At 44.9% G+C, this 24,493-nt stretch overlaps 1 protein-coding gene across 1 annotated transcript; it reads left to right on the forward strand.

Moving 5' to 3' along the window:
- Positions 1 to 9,270: 9,270 nt before the first annotated feature.
- LOC137359233 (probable G-protein coupled receptor 139) lies at positions 9,271 to 17,905 on the forward strand. The gene is made up of 2 exons (XM_068025292.1): positions 9,271 to 9,451; positions 17,004 to 17,905. The coding sequence occupies exons 1-2, from the start codon at positions 9,271 to 9,273 to the stop codon at positions 17,903 to 17,905; spliced, it is 1,083 nt and encodes a 360-aa protein (XP_067881393.1).
- Positions 17,906 to 24,493: the final 6,588 nt, after the last annotated feature.

The following is a 24,493-nucleotide window of genomic DNA, read 5'->3' on the forward strand; positions in this document are numbered from 1 at the left end:
TACTAATTTTGAAGATCGCCACTAACTGATCAATAATACAGAGCAAGTTCCCCAACGATTTAGGTACTTTCAGTAACATAATTTTTGCAGAGTGCATTTGATAATTATACTACTAATTAAAACGATTTGAGAAAATTTTGGTTCCAGCTCCAGCTGAGAGGTTATTATAGATTTAACATAACACTGTAATACAGAAGAAACTATTTTAAAATATTTAGTTTCGTGAACTGTACCACTAGGCGAGCAGACAACACTTGTGTTGAGAAATATCTGTGACAGAAATGCATGTGGCGGTTCAGTCGACAGTAGATGTAGTTTTGACTGGTGTTCTACACTCAGTGAGATAATTTACACCCAGACTCTGATACACTCAATTCAAACAAAGACCGCACTCTACTTCTATCAGACTCGTTTTAAATAATCAGATTAGAATTTAAATTCCAGCTGGCTGTATCAGCATAAGAAACTCAGGGCGAAAAATAAAGCAAACTATCATGGTCTTTGTGTTCGACACAAATCTCAACTGGGAATTTAAAAGACCCGTTAATTAGATGTAAAACAGTCCATCTCCTTTAACGTCACTGAAACAGTATTGCTGTCAGCAGCAGCTCAGTTGGCAGCACTCTCACCTCTCAGTCAGGAGACGGTGGGTTCAAGTCTAATCCCAGAGACTTGAGCACAAAATCTGGGCAGCCACTCGGAAGAAAAATTAATCCGAGGCTCCCTCTGCCCTCTCAGGTGCACTACTTGAAAGAAAGATGGAAGACTTATCCCTAGTATTCTGGCCGATGTTGATCCCTCAACCAACATCACACACACAAATACATGTTCTTCTGGTAATTATCACAGTGCTGCTTGTATTACATAACTTTGTAGAAGCAGAAAAACAGTACACAGCTTGTAGCTAATCTAACCACAACCAACGGTCATAAATTGTAGACAGAGCAGCTAACCACAATCAGACATTACGGCCAGAAATGGTGTCTGGAGTGGGCATTGAATTAAGGAAGTAGCTTGTTATTGTTGAAACTGATGTTTCGCTGACCTCGGACCTTGCATTGTGCACCGTTACGGTGGCAGTCTTGTGGGTGCTTATCTAATTGTGAAACTGTTAGCTCTGCCTTTTTTATACTATATAAGTCCACGGCGATCTGTAGCTCTTTGGGTGTAGCACTGAACCGCATTTAGGTAAGGTGTGCTGCCCCATGATATCATGCAATAAAGGGTTTGATTCTCAACGTCTGAGTCCGGAGAATTTGTTCAACAATTGGGCACAATCTGGATTTTCTCCAACAGTTTGGCGTAGTCGGCAGGATCCCTGAGTTCACGGGATCCAAAAGAACCTAGTGAAAAAAACTAATCGACAGGATCAGGTGTAAGTCAGCTTTTCTGCGACCCTAGTGTCTCAATCACCCAGCCTGAGCCTGAATTAAGAGGGCTACGGGGCCCCATGTGAAGGCCAGATAACTGGGAGAGGGGGACTAAAGGGGTCAAGGAAGAATTGGCAGAAACCTGATCAGAAAAGATCTAAAATTCCGCGAAGGGAAGTTGAAAAGGAGATGAGTAGAAAATCCAGTAAAATGTGGCGAATTCGGTGTAGTAGTAGTTCCAAATTCCGGGAATTTGGTGATCCTAATTTGAGTTTGCACGAGCTGTTCCTCCACCGGGTGGAGTAAAGAGGCTGTGGGACAAAGGCGTTAGGACAACCGTCTGGGACGGTGAACGACTGGGGCTGTAACTAAACTACCAAATTGACCCGACAGGCACGTGATCGTTGCTCCTGAAGACACGAGCCGGAATCTGGCCCCAGAGAGAGAGGCTGTGGGACGGAGGGAGAACGAAAGAGCGTTGGCTTGAGAGACAGGGGTGTGCCGGTTAGCTGACCTTGAGAATTTAACATTAACTGCGCCTGTTCATATCCTTGGGTCTATTTGTTTGTTGTGTCTTGTTTGTTTTCCTTTGTTTTAATGCTACTTGATTCATAGAAAAGAACTCGTAAATTTAGAAGGTTTTGAGAAAGTAGAAGTAAAAGTGGACTCAACGGCTTCCAAGAAGGAAGGGTTGCCCCCGGGGACAAGTAAACCATGTCCTCTGGAGAAAGGCGACCCGCGTCCGTTTGCCCCCTCGAAGGAGACGCAGAAGTGTCACGGTAAATATGTGTTTTAAAGATAGGTATGTTTTAAAGTAAAACCAAGTTATGGTGTCTTTGATTCAACTTTGAGAATGTCGGAAGCTTCCGCGAATGAATTGAATATCTGGGAAGAATAGCTTGTATTCTGTCGAACTGACTGTCGTTAACTCTTTGTTGGCTGGCTTTAATGTTAAAAACATGAGTCTATTAAGTTGTTTGGAATTGAATGAGTGTGAAAAGTGATTGTTCAGTGTGTTCATTTCGATTTAAGATTGTGCACCCAGGAATGGGATATAAAATTGAATTATATTTTAAGTTAAAGTTTTATTTTTAGTTGGTTTTGCAACTGTGAAATGGCAATGAACAATTTTCTGAGGGATAAGCTTCAGCCTTGAAGGTCTGAAGATGTCTGGCAGAAATTTAATTTGGGGTTTGGAACATTGTTTTAATTGGAAACTCTGCTATTGTATTATTTTACAGTCTAAATTTGAAGACATGTTTTACTGACTGTTATCTTGTTTTAAGGGAAAGAAAGGATAGAAAAGGAGGTATAGGAAAGATTCTGTCTGTCTAAAAAGATGAAAGTTTGTGTCAGGACCTTGTGTTAAGTCTTTTCTTGTAAGAATGTTAAATAACTTTTTCTTTAGTTTTTGATTTTATTACAGTCATTTGAAAAGGCGCCTGTAGAAAGAGCAAGAAAATGATGTAATTTACCTATCTTTTAAAATAAGCACGTGCTATTCTGTTCTGTGTGTAGTTAATAAGTATTATAAGTTAATAAGTCTGAATTGAATTAATACTGTTAAGGTTAATTGACCTGTTTAAGTTGAAGAACTGGAAATGTCATTTGCAACCACAATGAACTTTCAAGTTTCGCATGTTGAGTTTTGGAGGAGTCTTAAGTTCCGAACAGGGGACTCACTCATATAACATCGGCAGTTTTGATTTTTAAATATTATTGCAATGAATTGGAATTGGAATCATCTTTGTCGTAAAATTCCTTGGATTAGGAACCTCTTACAAGAGATACAAAAAGTTTGGAAACAATTGGAGTTTAATCTAAAATGCTGTCTTTCCTGAGGGAGATGATTTCCTTTGAACTTGAAAAATGTTACACATTATTTTGTTGTTTTTAAACCCTAAGGATACCAAAAGGATTGAAAAGGTTCAAAATAGGTAGTTATTTTCGATCAGAAAAGAAAGGTTTCGTAAAGTGACGTAGCTGAGAATGTTTTGCTCCGCCCCCTTGGAGACAAACAAAGAACTTAACCCGCTGCAGCTTTTTGCATAGCTGAGAGTCAAATTTATACATAATGGACATTGCCAAATTTTACATTTCTAAGTTGACAGATAGAATTGGACAAATTAAACCATTGGGCTCAGGGGCAGAGCCACAATGGATTCTTTTTAAGCAGGTGACGGTAGGTTCCAAGGCCACATGAGAACTGATGCCACAACAAGAGATCCAGCAGCTTAGAGAATATAAAACTGAATTGCAGACATCAAATATCATAGCATCTTTATCAAGGAGACAAAATGCTTGAGAAGGAAAGATAGTTGCAAACACTTCTGTCCTTAACGTACAAAAAGTACAACCAAGTCTGGACATAAGAAATTGGAATCAATAAACAAAATTTAACTGATATGACTGGTGATTTAAAGCACTAAAAGGGAATTTTATCTGATATTTAAGAGGACAATCAAAGTTTTAGAAAATAACAAATCAGTGGTTTACTGTGTTGGACTTTAGCGATGGGTTCCGGTCCATACAGTTGGCACAAGAGTGTCAAAATAAATTTGCATTTACGTTCAAGGGACAACAGTACTTCTGGACGTGTCTCTCCCAGGGATTTTATAATAATCCATCGATATTCCACCTTCCTTCAAGAAAGTTAGAGTGAAAGTTAGGCTGAAAATGGCACCGATAATGAAGGAAAGGTTTTCTTATTTGGGAATAATAATAACACAGGGAAAGCATGAGACAGAGCAAAATTGAGTGGAGACAATCCTCGAACTCCCCTAGCGCAAGATATTAAAGCTCTAAATAAAAAGGACTGTTCCTATTTCTGGTTATGAGATTAAACAGACAAGAAGCAACAACCCCCACTGTTAACCCCACATCCGAATTACCGACGAGTAAGGTTACGACCCAACAGCCAAAAGTGACTGGTCTCCCTTGCCCGGTCTTGACTACAGGACTAGAAAATAGACTTGTGAGAATAGAACCAAATAAAATTGTATATGATAATGTAAAGCTTGAGTTGGTACCGGTAATATTGATTTTCTCAGATATCCAGCTACCTGACTGGTGCCCTGATAAGACCCGAGAGTTGTACAAGGTATTACTGTAACAATTGTTGAGACAGGAATTTGGTAATGAGAAAATAATAAAGGGAAAGAGCCATAAACGCAGTTTGGTGAATGACGCAGCCACAGTCCTTAATACAGGAACTTCAATTGTCAATACTATAGATTTGGAAAATGTGGACCAGAAGGTTAGAACTCTCAGTCAGCTCGTAAAGGATATTAAAAAAAAGGAACAAAAGGCACAGAAGTGGTGTAGCTAAAGTCGGACAGGATCTGTCAAAAACGGTGACAGGACTGGTGAGAGTACGGGAAGGTCATGCTCATACTATTAATGATATCATAGAAAAGGTAAAGGAGGTCCACGACATTTCAAATAATGAAAGTGTTTGTAGTACATACGGTCCTTGGATGTTAGAGCAAACGAAGGAAAATTGGAGGCAAATTGATGCAGGACAGGTACCAGTTTGGATCAATTACACCCAGTTGGAGGACTTAGCTATTGACACAAATGATAAAATTATCAGGTGCCAACTCAGAAAACTTAAGGTATGGAAAGGTCAGGAATGTGTAAATGCAGGATCTATGAGTATTGGAGTAGTGTTGGGAATACCTGTAATTCTGAGAGATAAGTTAGGGATACAATTACATGAAGTAGAAAATATAGGAGTGATAAGGGGAAAATATTACATAAAATACAATGATATTTTACCATATGTTGTGGAAATTGGAAAAGAGGTAATTGGAACAATATTGTCCATTGTCTGAGTGTAGGCTGGAAAACCAGGTGATCATGTGTCCTCGTCCTATATATAAAACGGCAGAATCAAAATGTGGATTTAATACCACTGTAAATTGCACCATGAAGACTAGGAAAGCATTGTCAGGACTAACCCATGTGGCCTATATGGGAAAGGGGAGATATTGCTTAACCACCACAGCGAAGGAGTACCAGTATGGACATAAACGGACTTGTCCGGTGAACAACAGTATGTTTTGGTTCAACCCACAATTACCAACCCGAGTAGGGAAGATGGAGTTGGTACAGATACATGAGCAAAAGACAGAAACGATAACTGTGACACAATGTATCAAGGAGGAATTGACAAATTAACTCAGAGAATATGAATACACTATTCAGCCATTGCTCACACGCTTGGGTAAAGAGAGACAGCAGCTGGAATCCATTGCAAGCTGGATCAACAGTCGAAGATGCGACAAGATGAGATTGACAAGATAAATGATTCTACCTGGAAGGAGGACTTATGGAACTGGGGGTCAGACGTGCAGATACACCCCTGGTTTAGAATTATCTCCCATGTCCTGATAGCGCTTTTGGGTATCATGGTGTTAGATTTGACGTACTTACTTTGGCAACTTAAGAAATTAATTAGGCAATGCAAGAGGATGTATGAATACAGGTTGGACAGCTACCCGAAAAGCAATTAGTGTTCGAACTTGCTCTGTAAAAGGAGGGACAATTAGTTATGCCATAAAAAGGGTAATTGTATAACCTTTTCATATATACTTAAAGTGAGCAAATAAATGATCAATGTACTTTATGAAATTGTATTATGTTTATACAATCGATTATGTAACAGTGATGTTTAAATGAATTTTTAATTGTACAAGTGTACCACCTTTTATGTTGTAAGCAAGTATTTGAAGCCCCTGCAAAACATATGCCTTTACAAAATTCCCGCTGCCCCCTTGTGATATAAGCAGGCAACGTATTGAGTGCGACCCCTGCGGGTGTTGAAGGCTGTTTCGAGACAAATAGAGACCATTAAAGGCACCGAGGTGGGATCAAGGGAAGGATTCTTAAAAGGGTTGTTGAAGAGTCAAGAGGGGACTGTGAGAACGGAATTTTAGAATTTTAAGAACAGAATTTTATGGGGACATTTAAGATGAGATTAATCAATCATGTATTGCTCGCTTGGCCTTGCGGCTGGTACAGCGCAATGGCAGGAAATAAACTCTGCTTCAATGACTACTTTAAATACCTCTCCCCTCCACATACGATGAAATTGTGTTATCATGGTATGATAAAAGGAGGGATTGTTGGAGAATTTTCTGAGCTTTGCTAATTAATTCTTAACTTTGTAAAAATAGAGAAACAGGACGCAGCTTGTAGCTAACCTAACCAATGATCAGGAAATGTAGACAGAGCAACTGACCACAATCATCTGGCTTAGGAAGGAACAGAGCTCATGATGGATTTTGGGGAAGTTAAAGCAGAGTGTTCGTTACTGACTCTTCCGCTTTTATCATGTTTGTCCAACCTAGCCAGAAGTAACGGCCAAATATAGTACCTGGAGTGTACGTTAAATAGGGAACAATAGCTTGTTATGCTCGAACTAACGCTCTACTGACCTCGGACATTGCAAAGGGCACAGAGCTGCAGGTGGTCTTGTGGTTGTCCTGTGTTTGATGCTTAAATGTGAAACTGCTAGCTCTGCTTCTTTTATACTATATAAATCCACGGCGATTTGTAGCTGGCGGGAGCAGCACTGGACTGCATTTAGGTAAGGTGTGCTCCCCCATGATATCATGTAATAAAAAGTTTGTTCTCAACGTCTGAGTCCGGAGAATTTGTTCAACAATTGGGCACAATCTGGATTTTCTTCAACAGTCACATGGAAGGACAAGGGCAGCAGATGCATGTGAACATTACAACTTGCAAGCTTCCCTTCAAGTCACACAACATCCTGGCTTGGAATTTTATCGCCGTTCCTTCACTGTCGCTGGGTCAAAATCCAGGAACTACTTTCCTAACAGCACTGAGGGTGCACCTACACCACATGGACTGCAGCAGTTCAAGAATGCGGCTCACCATCACCTTCTCGAAGGCAATTAGGGATGGGCAACAAAAGCTGTCAAACCAGCGATGCCCACATCCCATGAACTAATAAAATAAAACTGTATTTAAAAAGATCAGTGGTCCTAATACAGAAGCCTGTGGAAGACAACTTAATACTTTCAATCTGAAGAACAATTGCCCCCCACATCTCTTTGCACTCTCTTCCTCAGCAAACATCATATCCAAACTGTCATTGGCCCTTTACTCCACCGGTTTCAGTTTACCAGACACGTTTCGTAAATGTTAGTTGATCAAACACCTTTATAAAGTCCATCTACATGACATCAACTGTACGTCCTTCCTCAACCCTACCTGTTACTTCATCAAAGAACTCGATGAATCTGTTTATCATAGAATCATAGAACAGGTCCAGCAGAGGGGCAGGTATTTACACCATCTTTTCCGTGCCAGCTCTTTGCAAGTACCACTCACCTAGTCCCACTCCTCTGGCTTTTCTCTGTAGCCATGTTTATTTTTCTGCATAATTGCCCTATTCTTTTTTGAAAGCCAAGATTGAATCAGCCTGCACCAACATCTCAGACAGTTTATTACAGAACCTAATGACTCGCTATGTAAAGGTTTGCCCTCATGTTGCTGTCATTTCTTTTGTCAATCGCCTCAAAACGGTGCCCTCTCGTTCTCCATCCTTCCAAGAATAAGTACAGTCTCTCCATATCTGCTATACTCAGACAACTCTTAATTTTGAACACCGCTATAAAATCATCTCTCAAATTTCACTTATCTAAGGAGAGCAGAACCAACTTTTCCAAACAATTCACATAACGGCATTCCCTCCTTCCTGGAACTATTTTATTGAATCTTCTCTGCACCCGCTCTAATGCCTTCAAATGCTTCCTAAAGTGCGTTGCCCAGAACTGGGCACAATACTTCAATTGAGGGGAACCAGTTTCTCATGCAGGTTTATCATAACTTCCTTGCTTTTCTACTTTATGCCCCAACTTATAAAGCTCGGGAGACCGTTGGCTTCATTAAACATTTTCTCAAGCTGCCCTTTGAACGTCACTGACTTGTGCACATATAACCCCAGGTCCCTCTGCTCCTGCAGCCCCTTTAGAATTGCACCTTTCATTTTATATTACATGTTCTTGTTCTTCCTACCAAAATAAACCACTTCACATTTCTCTGCATTAAGTCCATCTATTTTATATATATACATATATGTATATATAAAAGAAGGGCTGCTACCACTAACTCCTGAAGATCTCCACTGTATACTTTACGACAGTCAGCACTGCTTTACGTTTCCTGTCACTCATCCAATTTCATATCCATTCCGCTACTGCAATTTTTACAAATGTGTTCTAACCCCACCAAAAAGACTGCTCTATAGCTCATTATCAAATGTTGTTTGGAAATCCATGTTTCCACATAACCCTCATCAAACCTTTCTGTTACCCCATCAAAAAACGCAAGCATTTATTATTCCATGATTTCCCAACCAGCCAATATTTCTTCCTGGAATATGGTCTCTGAAATTTCCCCCATCATTGACATTCTGCAGGCTGGACCGTATTTACAGGGTTTATCCCCCTCCTTTTTATTCTACAGTTTTACATTTACAACCCTCCAGTCCACTGGCACAACTCCCATATTCAAAGAGGATCGAAGGATTCTGGCCAATGCTTTTGCTTTTTCCACATTTCCTTCCCTCAGCAACGCTCAAACATCTCCTCAAGACTGGGTAAATGGTCTACTTTATAGTCGTACAAAAAGTGTTGAATTGAAAGGAATTAACTGAACCTGTTTTTTCAGTCTATAATTAACATCAGTCTCCATGGACCCTAATTTTGCCACTGGAGGGTTTCCCTTTTCTATTAATAAGGTACTCTTTACAGTGTGCTATCCCATAGAGTCAGCGGAGGCATCACACCTGGCAGTAACAGGGATCAGCGGCCCTGGAGACAGGGAGAGGATAGATCACGATATGAGAATAATAGATTGGAGTGTTAGAAAAATGGGTGAGAATCTGAGAACAAGAGATTGGAATGTTACAACAATGGTCAGGAGTTTCTCCCCTGCCTTTGACTTTCTTTCTGCATTTTATGATTGGCTAACATTGGATCGCCGAATCTATTTCGCCCTTTTAACGATGCAAACGATGTATTATCCCATCCTTGCTATTGTTGGTGTCGCTGGTAAGTGCCTCTCACAAGTTATTGATTCTATAAATTAAGCTTAACTTCAGTACTGTTATTGTCATTTACTCTGTCTTGCTTGTTGATATAATTGTTCCTGGTAACTCTCTGTGTCCAGCTATTAGATCGTGATATTTGATTTAACTGTATTATTTTCTTGGCACTTGCATTTTGGGAAGACTAAATCTATTGTCATTGATTTCCATCAGAAATTCTGTTCCCGATCCACCCACTCCATCTCGCGCCCTGGCCAATGTCTGAGAATGAACACGACTGCTCACAACCTCGGTGACCCTTTGATCCTAAGCGAAGTTCGAATCTCTTAGCCTCTGTATCAGCAAAATTGCCGACTGTCACCTTCATAATATTGCACGTCTCCACCTCTCCGTCAGCTCATCTGCTGCATAAACCCTCATACTTGCCTTTGTCGAATCCAGTCGAATATTCCACAGTTTTTCTGGCCACCATCACAATTAAAAGCCTCCTTAAATTTCAGGTCATCCAGGACAATGCTGCCTAATTCACACCAAGTACAGTTCATCCATAACCCCTATGCTCACTCACCTATCCTCGCTCCAGGTCCGGCAATGTTACAATCTTAATATACTCATTCTTGGGTTAAAATCTCTCAATGGCCTCCACCCTCCGATTAGGCCCATTCCCCTGCACATTTACCATATTCCAGGCACTTCTTGTAGTTTGATTATTTATCATTCCCTTTTTATGGTGAATTTCTTTCTCTGTGGATCTCTCTCTGGCCATGATTTTGGCCTCAGTAGAGTCACTGGGATCGGTGCTGTGGAATCCACGCTGGTGATCATTTCTGTTGTGGCCTGCACGCTACCCATGATGGAGAGGGTGCTAGTCCCTGAGTAACCTGCATGGACTGGCAGCGGGAACATGGTCTGAATTTGGCATCAATCAGGCGTTCTGGCAGCTTTCTAACTTGGTCTGCACTGACCATCTGTGTTAGTCACTCTCAGCTCAACAGGCTATAGTTACAGTGTATCTCTGTCTGCAACATGACAAACAAATGGAGCACAGGCTGCAGTGAGGGGCTGCGCAAAGTATGCGGAGGGTGGGGGGGGGGGCGGTGCTCTGCCCTACCCAGCCGGGTTTCCCGAGAGTACTTTTCCTACATACACATAACCCAGGAGCAGTGTGTGAGGTGACTCTGATTCAATAAGGAGGTGGTTACAGAGCTGTGCCACCTGCTACATTACGACCTGAAGCCTCACACCAGGGTGAGGACAGAACTGCCAGTGACCATTACGTTCACATTTTCATTGAACTTCTGTGAATCTGGATCTTTCCAGGGAGGAGCAGGCGACATTTTCAACATCTCCTAATATGTCATCACTCGATGTACCCGGAAGGTGATGGAGGCATCCCATATGGTTTTTCTCCTCAGTTGGGAGAAGCAGGATGAGAAGACCTGTAGTTTTAACAGGATGGCCGGATTTCCGCTGGGGTATGTGGCTCTGTGGGGCCTCCAAGTCAACGGGGAGAGGTACAGAAACTGATATACTCAGTGCATGAATGTGCAGTTGGTGTGTGAACATGCCCAGTACATCATGTTTGTAAATATCCACTAGCCTGGAAGAAGCCACAATACCTTCATTATGAAGTAGTCAGCCCTTCCCCGCGTCTTCAGCTCTCCATGTAAAAAGAGAAATTGTCTCCTCGGAGACATATCCCTCTATACGCGGTTCATTTTCCACCCACCCACCATTGCCCCCACCCCATCACTCAAAATGCAAGGACATCAAGTATATAACGAGAGCAATGCAGTCACTAAGAACATCATGCAGAAGACCATCGGCTTCCAATGACTGAACCGTTCAGGTGGAGCCCTCCAGTAGACATTGAAGCAGGTGCCCAAGTTCATGGTGTTCTGCTGCACCATTCATATTGTTGCCATCATGAGAATACAAGTATTGCATCCAGGAATTCAGAGGATACCTCAGGAAGAGGAGGCAGAGAGGATATTTTCTGGAGACCTTCCACCCGAAATGTCCGTCATAGAATTCCTGATAAGATACTGGTTCCAATAGGATCATGTAACCATATAACCATACAAATTAGGAGCAGAAGTCGGCTATTCAGCCCATATAGCTTGCTCCGCAATTTAATGCTATCATCGCTGATCTGTTTTCTGTCTGAAATTCCACATTCCCATTTATCCCCGATAATCTTTCGTTGCCTTTCCAAACAAGGATCTATCTTACTCAGCCTTAAACGTATTCAATTACCCCACCCCCACCACCTTCTGAGGCAGAACATTCCAAAGTCACATGACCCTCTGAGAGAAAAACATTCTCCTCGTCTCTGTCCTAAATGGGCGACACTTAATTTTCATCAGTGCACGCTAGTTCTGGACTCACCCGCAAGAGGAAACATCCCCTCCACATTCACCCTGTCAAGACCGTTCAGGATCTTATATACTTCAGTCAAGTCTCCCCTCACTCTTCTAAGTTCCAATGAAAACATGCCCGACTTGTCCAACATTTCCACATAATACAACCCACTCATTCCAGGTATCAATCTAGTAAATATCCTTTGAACAGCCTCCAATGCATTTTTTTTTTAGAATTACAACATTCCAAAGCAGTACAGGCCCTTCGGCCCTCGATGTTGCGCCGACCTGTGAAACCATCTGACCTACACTATTCCATTTTCATCCATATGTCTATCCAATGACCACTTAAATGCCCTTAAAGTTGGCGAGTCTACTACTGTTGCAGGCAGGGCCTTCCACGCCCCTACTACTCTCTGAGTAAAGACACTACCTCTGACATCTGTCCTATATCTATCACCCCTCAACTTAAAGCTATGTCCCCTCGTGTTTGCTATCACCATCCGAGGAAAAAGACTCTCACTATCCACCCTATCTAACCCTCTGATTATCTTATATGTCTCTATTAAGTCACCTCTCCTCCTCCTTCTCTCCAACGAAAACAACTTCAAGTCCCTCAGCCTTTCCTCATAAGACCTTCCCTCCATACCAGGCAACAGTCTAGTAAATCTCCTCTGCACCCTTTACAAAGCTTCCACATCCTCCCTATAATGCAGTGACCAGAACTGCACGCAATACTCCAGGTGCGGTCTCACCAGAGTTTTGTACAGCTGCAGCATGACCTCGTGGCTCCGAAACTCGATCCCCCTACTAATAAAAGCTAACACACCATATGCCTTCTTAACAGCCCTATCAACCTGGGTAGCAACTTTCAGGGATTTATGCACCTGGACACCAAGATCTCTCTGTTCATCTACACTACCAAGAATCTTCCCATTGGCCCAGTACTCTGCATTCCTGTTTCTCCTTCAAAAGTGAATCACCTCACACTTTTCCGCATTGAACTCCATTTGCCATCTCTCAGCCCAGCTCTGCAGCCTATTTCTGTCCCTCGGTAACCTACAACATCCTTCGGCACTATCCACAACACCACAGACCTTCGTGTCATCCGCAAATTCAATAACCCACCCTTCTACACCCTCTTCCAGGTCATTTATAAAAATGACAAACAGCAGTGGCCCCAAAACAGATCCTTGCGGTACACCACTAGTTACTGAACTCCAGGATGAACATTTGCCATCAACCACCACCCTCTGTCTTCTTTCAGCGAGCCAATTTCTGATCCAAAGCTCTAAATCACCTTCAACCCCATACTTTCGTATTTTCTGCAATAGCCTACCGTGGGGAACCTTCTCAAACGCCTTACTGAAATTAACATCCTTCCTTAAACAAGGAGACAAAAACTGTACGCAGTATTCTAACTGTGGTCTCACCAATGCCCTGCATAACGGAAGCATAACATTTCTACTTTTATTTCCTCTTGTAATAAAGCGTCTCATTCTATTTGCCTTCTTATTAACTGCTAAAACTGCATGCCAACCTTTTGTGACTCGTGCAGTAGAACACCTAGATCCCTCTACACCTCGGAATTCTCCAACACTCCCCCTTTGAGAAATACTCTGTTTTTTTTATTCTTCCTGCCAAAATGAACAACTTCGCGTTTTCCCACATTATAATCCATCTTCCAGATTGCTGCCCACTCACTCAACCTATCTCTATCAGTCTGCAACCTCCTTATGTCCTTTCTCACCATGGCTCCCCCATTCACCACCATTACACCCATCTGAGATGCACCATCACAGCGTCGCCTTGGTCATAATAGTGCAATAATAAACCACCAGCAAAACCCTTTACATTTACATAGTTATCAAACAACATTTTCAATTATACAAACAAAACTGATCTATTGACTCTTGTGTATTCGCTTGGTGCCTATTTTGCGGGTTCCCGCGACTTGCCTAGTGCTGATACACAGTGCTTCCCCAGTGGCTGCAGTATGGCTGGTGGAAGACTGACGACTTTCACTGGGGTAGACTGCAGATGGACTTGCAGGACGCTCTCGAGCAGCTGTGGGCCTTGAGGGCTCGAATTCAGACTGCAACACCTCGGCATGTGAAGCAGAAGCCTGGGCTGGCTGATGGGAAGCAGCAAGGACAATGATGGAGTAGCGGTGAAGGGAGAACAAATACTGACATCCTCAGAGAGGACAGCAGGTTTAAGCTCCACGAAGCCACTGCCAGTAACATGGGGCAACACATCAGCAATCCTAGTAATCTACTGGATAACAGATTGCTCGACTGCTGTGAGAGCCTGCAAAAACCTTTGAGCACTGAGATCCACAGCCATGATGGCAGCAGTCTGATCCTGCATGGCAGCAAGCATGGTTCTCATGACCTCAGTCTGAGCTTCCACTGTAGCACTGAAACGTTGGGTGTCTGCCGCCTGTGCTGCAGTGGAAACTGAGACAATGGTTACCAGACGCTGTATCATGGCTGGGTTCGTGAGAGCTGTCATCGAGTTAGTGACCAATTCCACAGCAGAAAGAATGGACTTCATGAGCCATATCCTCTGCGACATTGGAATTGGAATCCTCCATATTCCTTGATGCTGACAACAGACAGCCTGACAGGCCTGTCAATGGATATTGTCTCATCACTCTCTGGGCTGGATTGTATGGGCCCCGTTGAGTTGAGGTCGGAGGCGGTCGACTAGAGAATCGCGATGGGTGGTAGGGGCAGAGAACCTGTCGTCACCCCATCGCCAGGTGATCTTGCCGGGGAGAGGGATAGGCTGACGGTGACTTTCCCACCCAAATGCCAATTGCGGGCCTTCCGTGGTCACCTAAGGGGCAATTCCTGCTACCTCTGGGACCTCACGAGCCATGTGGGGGGGGGGTGGAGGGGTGTTTGTGCGTACCTCTGTGAAGTGGGGAGTGCACCTTGCAAAACGCGGGACCCTTCCTACTGGCTTGGTGGAATCTCCCTCCTCTATGGGTAATTTATGGACCACAGAAGAACATCCCAGGACACCCCTACCCCTGGGCTTTATGGCCACCCCTTCAATCCCCCACACCAGAGACTTCCAGACTGGCCACGGTGAACCCACCTCACTCACCTTGGGTCCACGTTCCAGCACTGAACTTGTGTCCAAGACCTCTGCAGTACTGAAAGTGACCACCTCTCCTGGTGCTTGTGCCGATACTGCTGAGCTGCCAGTTCTCTGAATGGCCAGCAGCTGTTGGAGGTAGGATCCTCATTTTTAAAGGGACTTGGATCCTAGCATAAGACATTTAGACAAAAAACAACGCAGGGTCGCTTTGGGGCGAGGTGGGGGTGGGTGGCACGAAGAGGTCGAGGTGTTGTTAACCCCGCCTTTCTGGCCCGGCGCTAGGAGCCACGCCTGCTACACATATCCAGCCCCATATCGCTGTGATCGCCTCCTGTCCCACCACACACTAACATATCTATGTTCATCTTATATTGGCCTCTTGTGCATTCCTGATTTTAATATCGTCACCATTGGTGGTAGCACCTTCAGTTGTATGGACCCTAAGCTCCAGAATACCATCTCCGCGCCTCTCCTGCTCACTTTATGTCTTTAAAACACTCCTTGATGCATATTTATTTGATCCAGCTTTTTGTCATCTTACCTACAATCTCCTTATGGAGCTTGGTATCTTATTTTGTTACATAATGCGCCTATGAAACATCTTGGGACATTTTACAACATTAAAGGTGCTATAGAAATACAAGTTGTGGTTATTGTTGCTGTCCAGTCCATCACCCTGTCTATGCACTCATGAATTCTATTACTATCTTGCTCGCTCAACACTATACTTCCACGCTTCATGACTTCTGCAAATTGTGACATTGTGAACTGTAGCCTCCCCTTTCGGTAACCTGTGGCCCATGGATGGACCCTTGGCAGCAAAGGTGATTCTCCCTGAAATACCCCCGCACTAAGCGAGCACCATCACCCACTTTCCAGGGGTTACCATACTGGCACTGGCAATCCCAGCCAACTCACCTGGGGTCTGGGACTCCAAGGCTGCTAATATCCCAGGTGTGGTATTGTACCAACAGTAGTCCCTGCTCCCTGACTATCCCCTGCTGCAACACTTGATTTACTTCTGGTCTGGGACTCTAACAATGGACCTGGTCCCAGACCCGTTGTAGTACCGGAACTGGCACCGATCAGCTGACTGTGCGTGGTGTCATCGCCAGACTTACCTATTGGTCTGGGGCACTATGGGTCTAGGATGTAATACTGGCAGTTCCACTGCTCTCAGTGGCGTTGCCGATACTAGTGAGCAGCTGGCCATGATTGTTCAGCAGCTTTGGCAGATGGGATTCCCATCCTTTAAGGGATGTGGACCACGGCACCAGGCAGTTAATTGCTGAAGAGCCACACGGTGTGTAGGCTCTGAATTTCTATGACAGGCCCGCCGTCAGGAACCCCACTGGCTCCACTAAATTCAGCTCCCTGTCTCCAGCAGAAATTCCTGTCACTGGGAAAATAATTCGATGCATACTGAATGCAACAACAAATGTGCAATTGTCATCCTAAACACCTTGAAACTGCTGTTTTCACTCCCAACCTGGAGTAAAATATCCTGATAATTTCCCTTGTTTACTTTTATCTTAGTGACGATTGAGATTATTTGTTTCATTGCTTTTTCAGTGGACTCATTCCCAATTATTCCTTTGAAATAATTGAATTCCGTGCTGCCTATCACAGGTGGGGGAATCTCTCAGTCAGTCCAACATTTAATTTCCTGCTCAAGAGCGACGTGCAGCAGACGTTGTAAATCTGAAATAAAAAACAGAAAATGCTGGAAACATTCATCAGGTCTGGCAGCACCTGTGGAGAGAGAAGCAGACTTAATGTTTCAGGTCAATGACCCGTCATCAGAACTGGGAGAGTTTAGCAATGGATCAGATTTTAAACCAGACAAGGAAAGGAGGGAGGGGGATGATTATGATTAACATTGATTTTAACATGTCAGTATCATCCTCTTTTCATTTAATCTCTCCTGCCTTCTATTACAACACTTCCCTTGATCTTTCAGCTTCCATCATTTCAGTACATCACTGGATACAGGAACATATTTGTAAATCTCAATAAGTCCTCAATCAAACTGGCAACTATGCTCCTAGACTGATGTATAATTTCTCTATTTATTCCCCTTCCTCACAGTTAACTTGCTGACGATTGGGATCTTATCTCGGGGAAAATGCGGGCTCTCCAAATGTGTCACTCGCTACCTGGTAGCCATGGCAGCGGCGGATCTCCTGGTCATTATCCTGGACCTGATATTGAGACACATTCCCATTGTTTATCCGGAACAGTTTCATTTCCTGTTGTCCATCCCCGTGTGTAATGTCCACGCTATCCTGCTTTACACAGCCACAGACTGTTCTGTCTGGTTCACCGTCACTTTCACCTTTGATCGATTTGTGGCCATTTGTTGCCAGAAGCTGAAAAGTAAATATTGCAGTGAGAAAACGGCGGCTGTGGTTCTGGGAACAGTGATTGTGCTGAGCTGTTTAAAGAACATCTTCTGGTATTTTATGTTCACAGGTCGGTATTTGCTGTGGAACATCCCATGGTTTTGTGATGCAGCAGAGGATGCTCGAAATTCTCCTGTCTGGGGAGCAATCGAGTTCCTCCATTACATTCTAACACCGTTTGTCCCATTTATGGTGATTGTACTGCTCAATGCTCTCACCGTCAGACACATTTTAGTGAGCAGCAGAGGTCGCAGGAGACTCCGGGATCATAGCAGTGGGGACAGATGCAAAGACCCGGAGATGGATAGCCGAAGAAAATCCATCATTTTGCTGTTAATTATCTCGGCAAATTTCATTCTGTTATGGGCAGTGTTAATGGTGTTTTCGATATGGAGCCGGATGTGGTATTTGGGCTATCACTCTGTATTTCTACCCGAGTTTCTGCGGGAATTGGGTTTTATGCTACAGCTGCTGAGCTGCTGCACAAACACTGCAATTTATGCCGTGACCCAGACTCAGTTCAGAGTGCAGTTGAAGAATGTGCTGAAATATCCCTTTACTCCAATTTTTAAATTCATTCAATGTTGAGATGTGTGCGTGAGATAGAGACAGACCCGTTGTCGGTGCGAGAGAGAAATGCAGGGTGTGTGTGAGAGAGAATCAAGCAGGGAGTGGGTGAGAGAGAGACAGACAAGGAGCGTGTGCGAAAGAGACAGACAGAGAGTTTGGGAGAGAGACCGTTCGGGAATGTGTGTGAGAGAGACAGACAGAGATGGAGTGTGAGGGAGAAAGACAAGGTGTGTATGTCAGAGAGATAGACAGGGAGTGTAGGAGAGTTAGACAGTCAGGGAGTGCGTGAGAAATAAAGAGACAGGAAGTGAGTTTGAAGGAGAAAGACAGGGTGTGTGTGTGAGAGAGAGGGAGACAGACAGGGAGTAGTGTGAGAGAGACAGACAGGGAGACTAGGTGAGGGAGACAGACAGAGAGCGTGTCTGTGTGTGAGAGAGAGAGAAAGGCAGGGAGTGTGTCTGAGAGACAGAGACAGACAGGGAATGTGTGAGAGAGACAGGTAAGAAGTGTGAGAGAGAGGAAAACAAGCAGGGAGTGCGTGAGAGATTTATAGTGAGAGTGTGGGAGAGACAGAGAGGGACTGTGCGTATGAGAGTGAGGTACAGTGTGTGTGAGAGAGACTGACAGGTTTTGTGTGTGAGAGAGAGACTGTGAGGCAGTATGTGTGAGAAAGACAGACAGAGAGTGTGTGTGAGAGACAGACAGGGTGTGTGTGAGGCAGATGCAGACAGGCAGTAATTGAAAGAGAGGCAGACATGCATTGTATGTGAGAGAGACAGAGGGGGCGTGTGTGTGTGATAGAGGCAGTCAGGCCGTGCGTGAGAGACAGACAGTGCGTGTGAGAGATGTAGGCAAGGAATATGTGTGACTGAGGCTGAAAGGGTGAGTGAGAGAGAGAGACAGACACGCTGTGTGTTTGAGAAAACAGCCAGGTCATGTTCATGAGCGAGACAGGCATGGAGTGTGGGACATGCAGGGATTGCCTGTGAGACCGAAAGGGGGGAAGTCTGCATAAGTAAGGCAGACAAGGAGTGTATTTGAGATGCAGACAGGAAGGGTGCATGAGAGACAGTCAGCGATTTAGTATGAGAGATACGGACACGCAGTTTGTGAGCTGGAGAGAGCGACAGGGTGTGTGTGTGTGTGTGTGTGTGTGTGTGTGTGTGTGTGTGTGTGTGTGTGTGTGTGTGTGTGTGTGTGTGTGTGTGTGTGTGTGTGTGTGTGTGTGTGTGTGTGTGTGTGTCAGGCAAGGCATGAGAGACAGAGAAAGAGAGAGAAAACAGGGACAAGGCTAGAGAGTGAGACAGACAGGGACTGAGGTAGTTGGGGACATGGAGTGAGATAGTGACTGGGAATGGGAGACAGAGACAGGGTTTTTGAATGAGAGGCAGGGAGAGAGGGAGTGCAGAGAAATGTAGGTAAACAGGGAGTTAGAGGTGGTGGAATATGAGAGAGAGTGAGACAGAGAGAGAGTGAATGACAAAAAGAGTGACAGGAGTGAGGGAACGAGACAGAGCGGGACCAGGCGTGAGAAGGGGAGACATGGAGTAGAGAGATTGAGTGTGAGAGACAGGCAAGGAGTGATAGAGAAAGAGATGGGATTGCGGGACTGAGAAAGGGAGTGGCAGAAAGTGAGAGACAGACATGAAGTGTGAGAGATAAAGGGAAACGGAGTGCTGGCACAGTGCTGCAGTGGTTAGCACTGCAGCCTCATAGCTCCATGAACCCGCGTTCGATTCTCGGTACTCTCTGTTCGCAAGTTCTGCCTGTGACCCCGTGGGCTTTCGCCAGGTGCTCCGGTTTCCTCCCACAGCGAAGGACTTGCAGGTTGATTTAAAAATTGGCCAACTTAAATTGCTCCTCGTGTCGGTAGGAAATGTGAGATTACTGCAGGGTCAGTATAAATGGGTGGTTGCTGGTCTGCACAGGCTCAGTGCACCAAAGGGCCTGTCTCAGTGCTGCATCTCGAAACAAATAAAAATGAGAGGCAGAGGGAAAGAAACAGCAACAGAGTGAGAGCGGAGTAGGATACTGAGAGATAGGGACAGACAGATCGTGACAGGGATTGGGAGAGACAAACAGACAGATTGTGTGTGGATCGGTCAGACAGACAGAGTGCAAGAGAGAATTACAGGGAGGTGGAGATGAAGAGTGATTCTCAGCCCTTACGGGCCACTGTCTGCCTCAGCAGCGTCCACTTCTCAAAGTGGGGCTGTGGAGGCACCAGAGCTGCTTGCCTTCTGACCTAAGAGCAGCGGGAACATGCTCTGTGCCCTTTATTGGACAGCGAGCTCAGAGCAGAAATTTAGGAAGCTATGTACCGGGCATGTTGTTCCATCAATCTCATTGCTGGGAAGAGCAGGCTCAGGTCCTTCTATGTGGTCCTGACATCAGGTTTCGGAAACCGCAAGAAAATCCGGTGCAGACATGGAGAAAGGGAACGACAGATGGAACATACTGGGTTTAATATTTAGTATGAGCTGTCTGTGGAATTGACCGGTGTCACTGGTTCATTCCCCAGTCTCTGTGAGTGGAATCAGATATTTGAAAATTGCAGTAATATTCCCGACAAGGACTTGGAGTTAAAGATATCAAATCAATAAAACAGATCTCCTGGTCATAATAATAAAAGCAAAATACTGCGGATGCTGGAAATCTGAAATAACAGCAAGAAATGCTGGAAATACTCTGCCGGTCTGGCAGCATCTGTGGAGAAATAAGCAGAGTTAACGTTTCAGGTCAGTGACCCTTCTTCAGAACGAGCAAATGTTAGAAATGTAAATGGTCATAAGCAAGTAAAGCGGGGGTGGGGCAAGAGATAACAAAGGGGAAGGTGTAAATAGGACAAGGTCACAGAAAAGCTGACCAGAAGGTCGTTGAGCAAAGGCAAACAATATGTTAATGTTGTGTTGAAAGATAACGCACGAGTACTGATCGGGTGTTGACAGACTGAAGATTAAACAACCGCAAGTACAAACATGAAAAAAACAGTGGGGAAGCAAACTGAACAAACGAGGATGAAATAAAATAAACACGAAAAAATATTTAAATAAGGAAAAAGAAAAAGTAACTGAAAATACAAGTAAAATGGAGCCCATCATCTTCTGAAATTATTGAACTCAATGTTAAGACGGGCAGGCTGCAATGTGCCTAATCGGTAAATGAGGTGCTGTTCCTCGAGCTTGCGTTGATGTTCACTGGAACACGACAGCAGTCCCAGGACAGAGATATGAGCATGACAGCATGGGGGAGTGTTGAAATGGCAAGCAACAAGTAGCTCAGGGTCCAGCTTGCAGACTGAGCGGAGGTGTTCCGCAAAGCGGTCACCCAGTTTGCGTTTTTTTTCATTCATTCATGGGATATGGGCGTCACTGGTTATGCCAGCATTTATTGCCCAACCCTAACTGCCCTTGAGAAGGTGGTGGTGAGCTGCCTTCTTGAACCGCTGCAGTCCATTTGGCGTAGGAGCACCCATCGTGCTGTTACAAAGGGAGTTCCTGGATTTTGACCCAGCGACATTGAAGGAACAGCGACATAGTTCCAAGTCAGGATGGTGTGTCATTTGGAGGGGAACTTACAGGTCGTGGTGTTCCCATGTATTTGCTGCCCTTGTCCTTCGAGTTGGTAGAGGTCGCGGGTTTGGAAGATGCTGTACAGGTCTTGCTGCATTTCTACACAGACTGCTTCAGTATCTGCAGAGTCACGAATGGTGCTGATCATTGTGCAATCATCAGCGAACATCCCCACTTCTGACCTTATGATTGAAGGTAGGTCATTGATGATGCAGCTGAAGATGGTTGGGTCTAGGACACTACCCTGAGGAACACCGGCAGTGATGTTCTGGAGCTCAGATGATTGACCTCACACAACCACAACCATCTTCCGTTGTGCTCGGTATGACTCCAGCCCGCGGAGGGTTATCCCCCTGATTCCCATTGACCTCAGTTTTGCTGGGGCTCCTTGATGCCATAGTCGGTCAAATGCTGCCTTGATGTCAAGGGCAGTCGCTATCACCTCACCTCTTGAGTTCAGCTCTTTTGTCCATGTTTGAATCAAGGCTGTAATGAGGTCAGGAGCTGAGTGGCCCTGGCGAAACCCAAACTGAGCGTCACTGAGCAGGTTATTGCTAAGCAAGTGCCGCTAAATGGCACTGTTGATGACACCTTCCATCATTTTACTGATGATTGAGAGTCGGCTCATGGGGCGGTAATTGGCCGGGTTGGACATTTCCTGCTTTTTTTGTGTAGACGGCATAACTGGGCAATATTCCACATTTCAGGGTAGATGCGAGTGTTGCAGCTGTACTGGAGCAGCTTGTCTAGTGGCGCGGCAAGTCCTGGAGTACAGGTCTTCGGTCCTATTGCCGGAATATTGTCAGGGCCCATAGCTTTTGCAGTATCCAGTGCCTGCAGTCATTTCTTGATATCACGCGGAGTGAATCGAATTGGCTGCAGACTGGCATCTGTGATGCTGGGGACTTCAGGAGGAGGCCAAGATGGATCATCAACTCGGCACGTCTGGCTGAAGATTTTTGCAAATGCTCCAGCCTTATCTTAATGCTTCAGCTATTGGTGAACCCAATGTAGAGGACACCACATTGTGAGCAGCGAATCCCATCTACTAAATTGAAAGAAGTACAAGTAATTCGCTGCTTCACCTGAAAGTGGTGTTTGGGGCGAGGGATAGTGAGGAGAGAAGAGGTAAATCGGCAGGTATTACACCTGCTGCGATTGCAGGGGAATGTGCCATGGGAAGGGGACGAGGTGGTGGGGGTAATGGAGGAGTGGACCAGGGTGTCACGGAGGGAACGATCCCTTCGCGATGCTGACAGGGGAAGGGACGCTGTAGGTGGCGGAAATGACGGAGGATGATCCTTTGGATATGGAGGCTGATGGGGTGGAAAATGAGGACAAGGGGAACCCTGTCGCGGTTTTTATTTATTTACCATTTATTTAGAGATACAGCACTGAAACAGGCCCTTCAGCCCACCGAGTCTGTGCCGACCGACAACCACCCGTTTATACTAACCCTACAATAATCTCGTACTCCCTATCACCTACCGAAACTCGGGGAAATTTACAATGGGCAATTTACCTATCACCTGCAAGTCTTTTGGATGTGTTAGGAAACCAGAGCACCCGGCGAAAACCCATGCAGACATAGGGAGAACTTGCAAACTCCTCACAGACAGTACCCAGAATCGAACCCGGGTCCCTGGAGCTGTGAGGCTGCCGCGCTAACCACAGAGCCACTGTGGTTTTGGCAAGGAGGGGAAGGAGAGATGGTAGAGGTGCGGGAAATGGGCCGGACACGGTTGAGGGCCCTGTCAACCACAGTGGAGGTGGGGGCGATCCTCAGTTGAGGAAAAAGGAAGACATATCAGAAGCGCTGTCATGGAGGGTAGCATCATCAGAGAAGATGCGTGGGAGATGGAAAAACTAGGAGAATGGAATGGAGTCCTTACAGGAGGCAGGGTGTGAAGAAGTATAGTCGAGGTAGCTGTGGGAGTCAGTGGGCTTATAATGGATATTAGGGAACAACCTATCCGCAGAGATGGAGATAGAGAAGTCTAGAAGAGGAAGGGAAGTGTCGGACATGGATCATGTGAAAGTGATAGAAGGTTGGAAATTATAGACAAAGTTGATCAAGTTTTCCAGTTCGGGCAGGAGCAGGAAACTGCTCCGATCCAGTCATCAATGTCCCGGAAAAAAGATTTGGGGGAGGGGGACTGAGGAGGACTGGAACAAGGAACGTTCGACATATCCCACAAAAAGACAGGCATAACTAGGACCCATGTGGATACCCAGAGCGACAGCTTTTATTTGAAGGAAGTGCGTGGAGTTGAAGGACAAGTTGTTCAATGTGAGAACAAGTTCAGCCAGGTGGAGGAGGGTGGTGGTGTATAGGGACTGATTGGGCATCTGTTCATGGAAGAAGCGGAGAGCCCACAAATCGTCCTGATGGGGGATGGAGATGTTGGGAGATTGGACGTCCATAATGAAGAGGGGGCGGTTAGGGCCAGGAAATTGAAAATTGTCAAATGAAGTAGGGCGCCAGAAGAGTCAAGGTGGGAAGAGACTGGACCAGAGGAGAAAAGATAAAGTCAACATTGGAAGAAATATGTTCAGTGGGGCAGGAACAGGCTGATACAATGGGTCTGCCAGGACAGTCCAGTTTGTGGATTTTGGGAAGGAGAAGGTGTAACCAGTCAAACAATTTCTATCCTGTGTCAGTGGACAGGACGCAAAGGGAACAGATTGAGAGACATCGTAACATGTTACACTCAGTGGGTGGACACAAACTGCTGACCTGGTGTTTTTCTAGGTGGGAAGGGAGCCAGTCCCAATCCCAAATCCTCTCCCCTCCCTCTCTGCCAGGGAATGGACATGTATCTCAGTCTGGTGTGTGTGGGTTGTGTGCTCTCAGTATCCCTCTGTCTCAATCTTGATCACTTTCAATCCTCTGTTTTCTAAGCGGCATTTGTTTGTAATGGAATGAGAATATTGATGTAACTGAGACAAGAAGCTTTGGAATCTTTCTGTCCCTCTTATTATGCATCTCGTGTTTTGATTTATCCAATTTTCGTTTTCCCTCGCCTCCTGGGAA

This window comes from Heterodontus francisci, unplaced genomic scaffold (assembly GCF_036365525.1).
Source record: "Heterodontus francisci isolate sHetFra1 unplaced genomic scaffold, sHetFra1.hap1 HAP1_SCAFFOLD_124, whole genome shotgun sequence".
Taxonomy (NCBI): Eukaryota; Metazoa; Chordata; class Chondrichthyes; order Heterodontiformes; family Heterodontidae; genus Heterodontus; species Heterodontus francisci.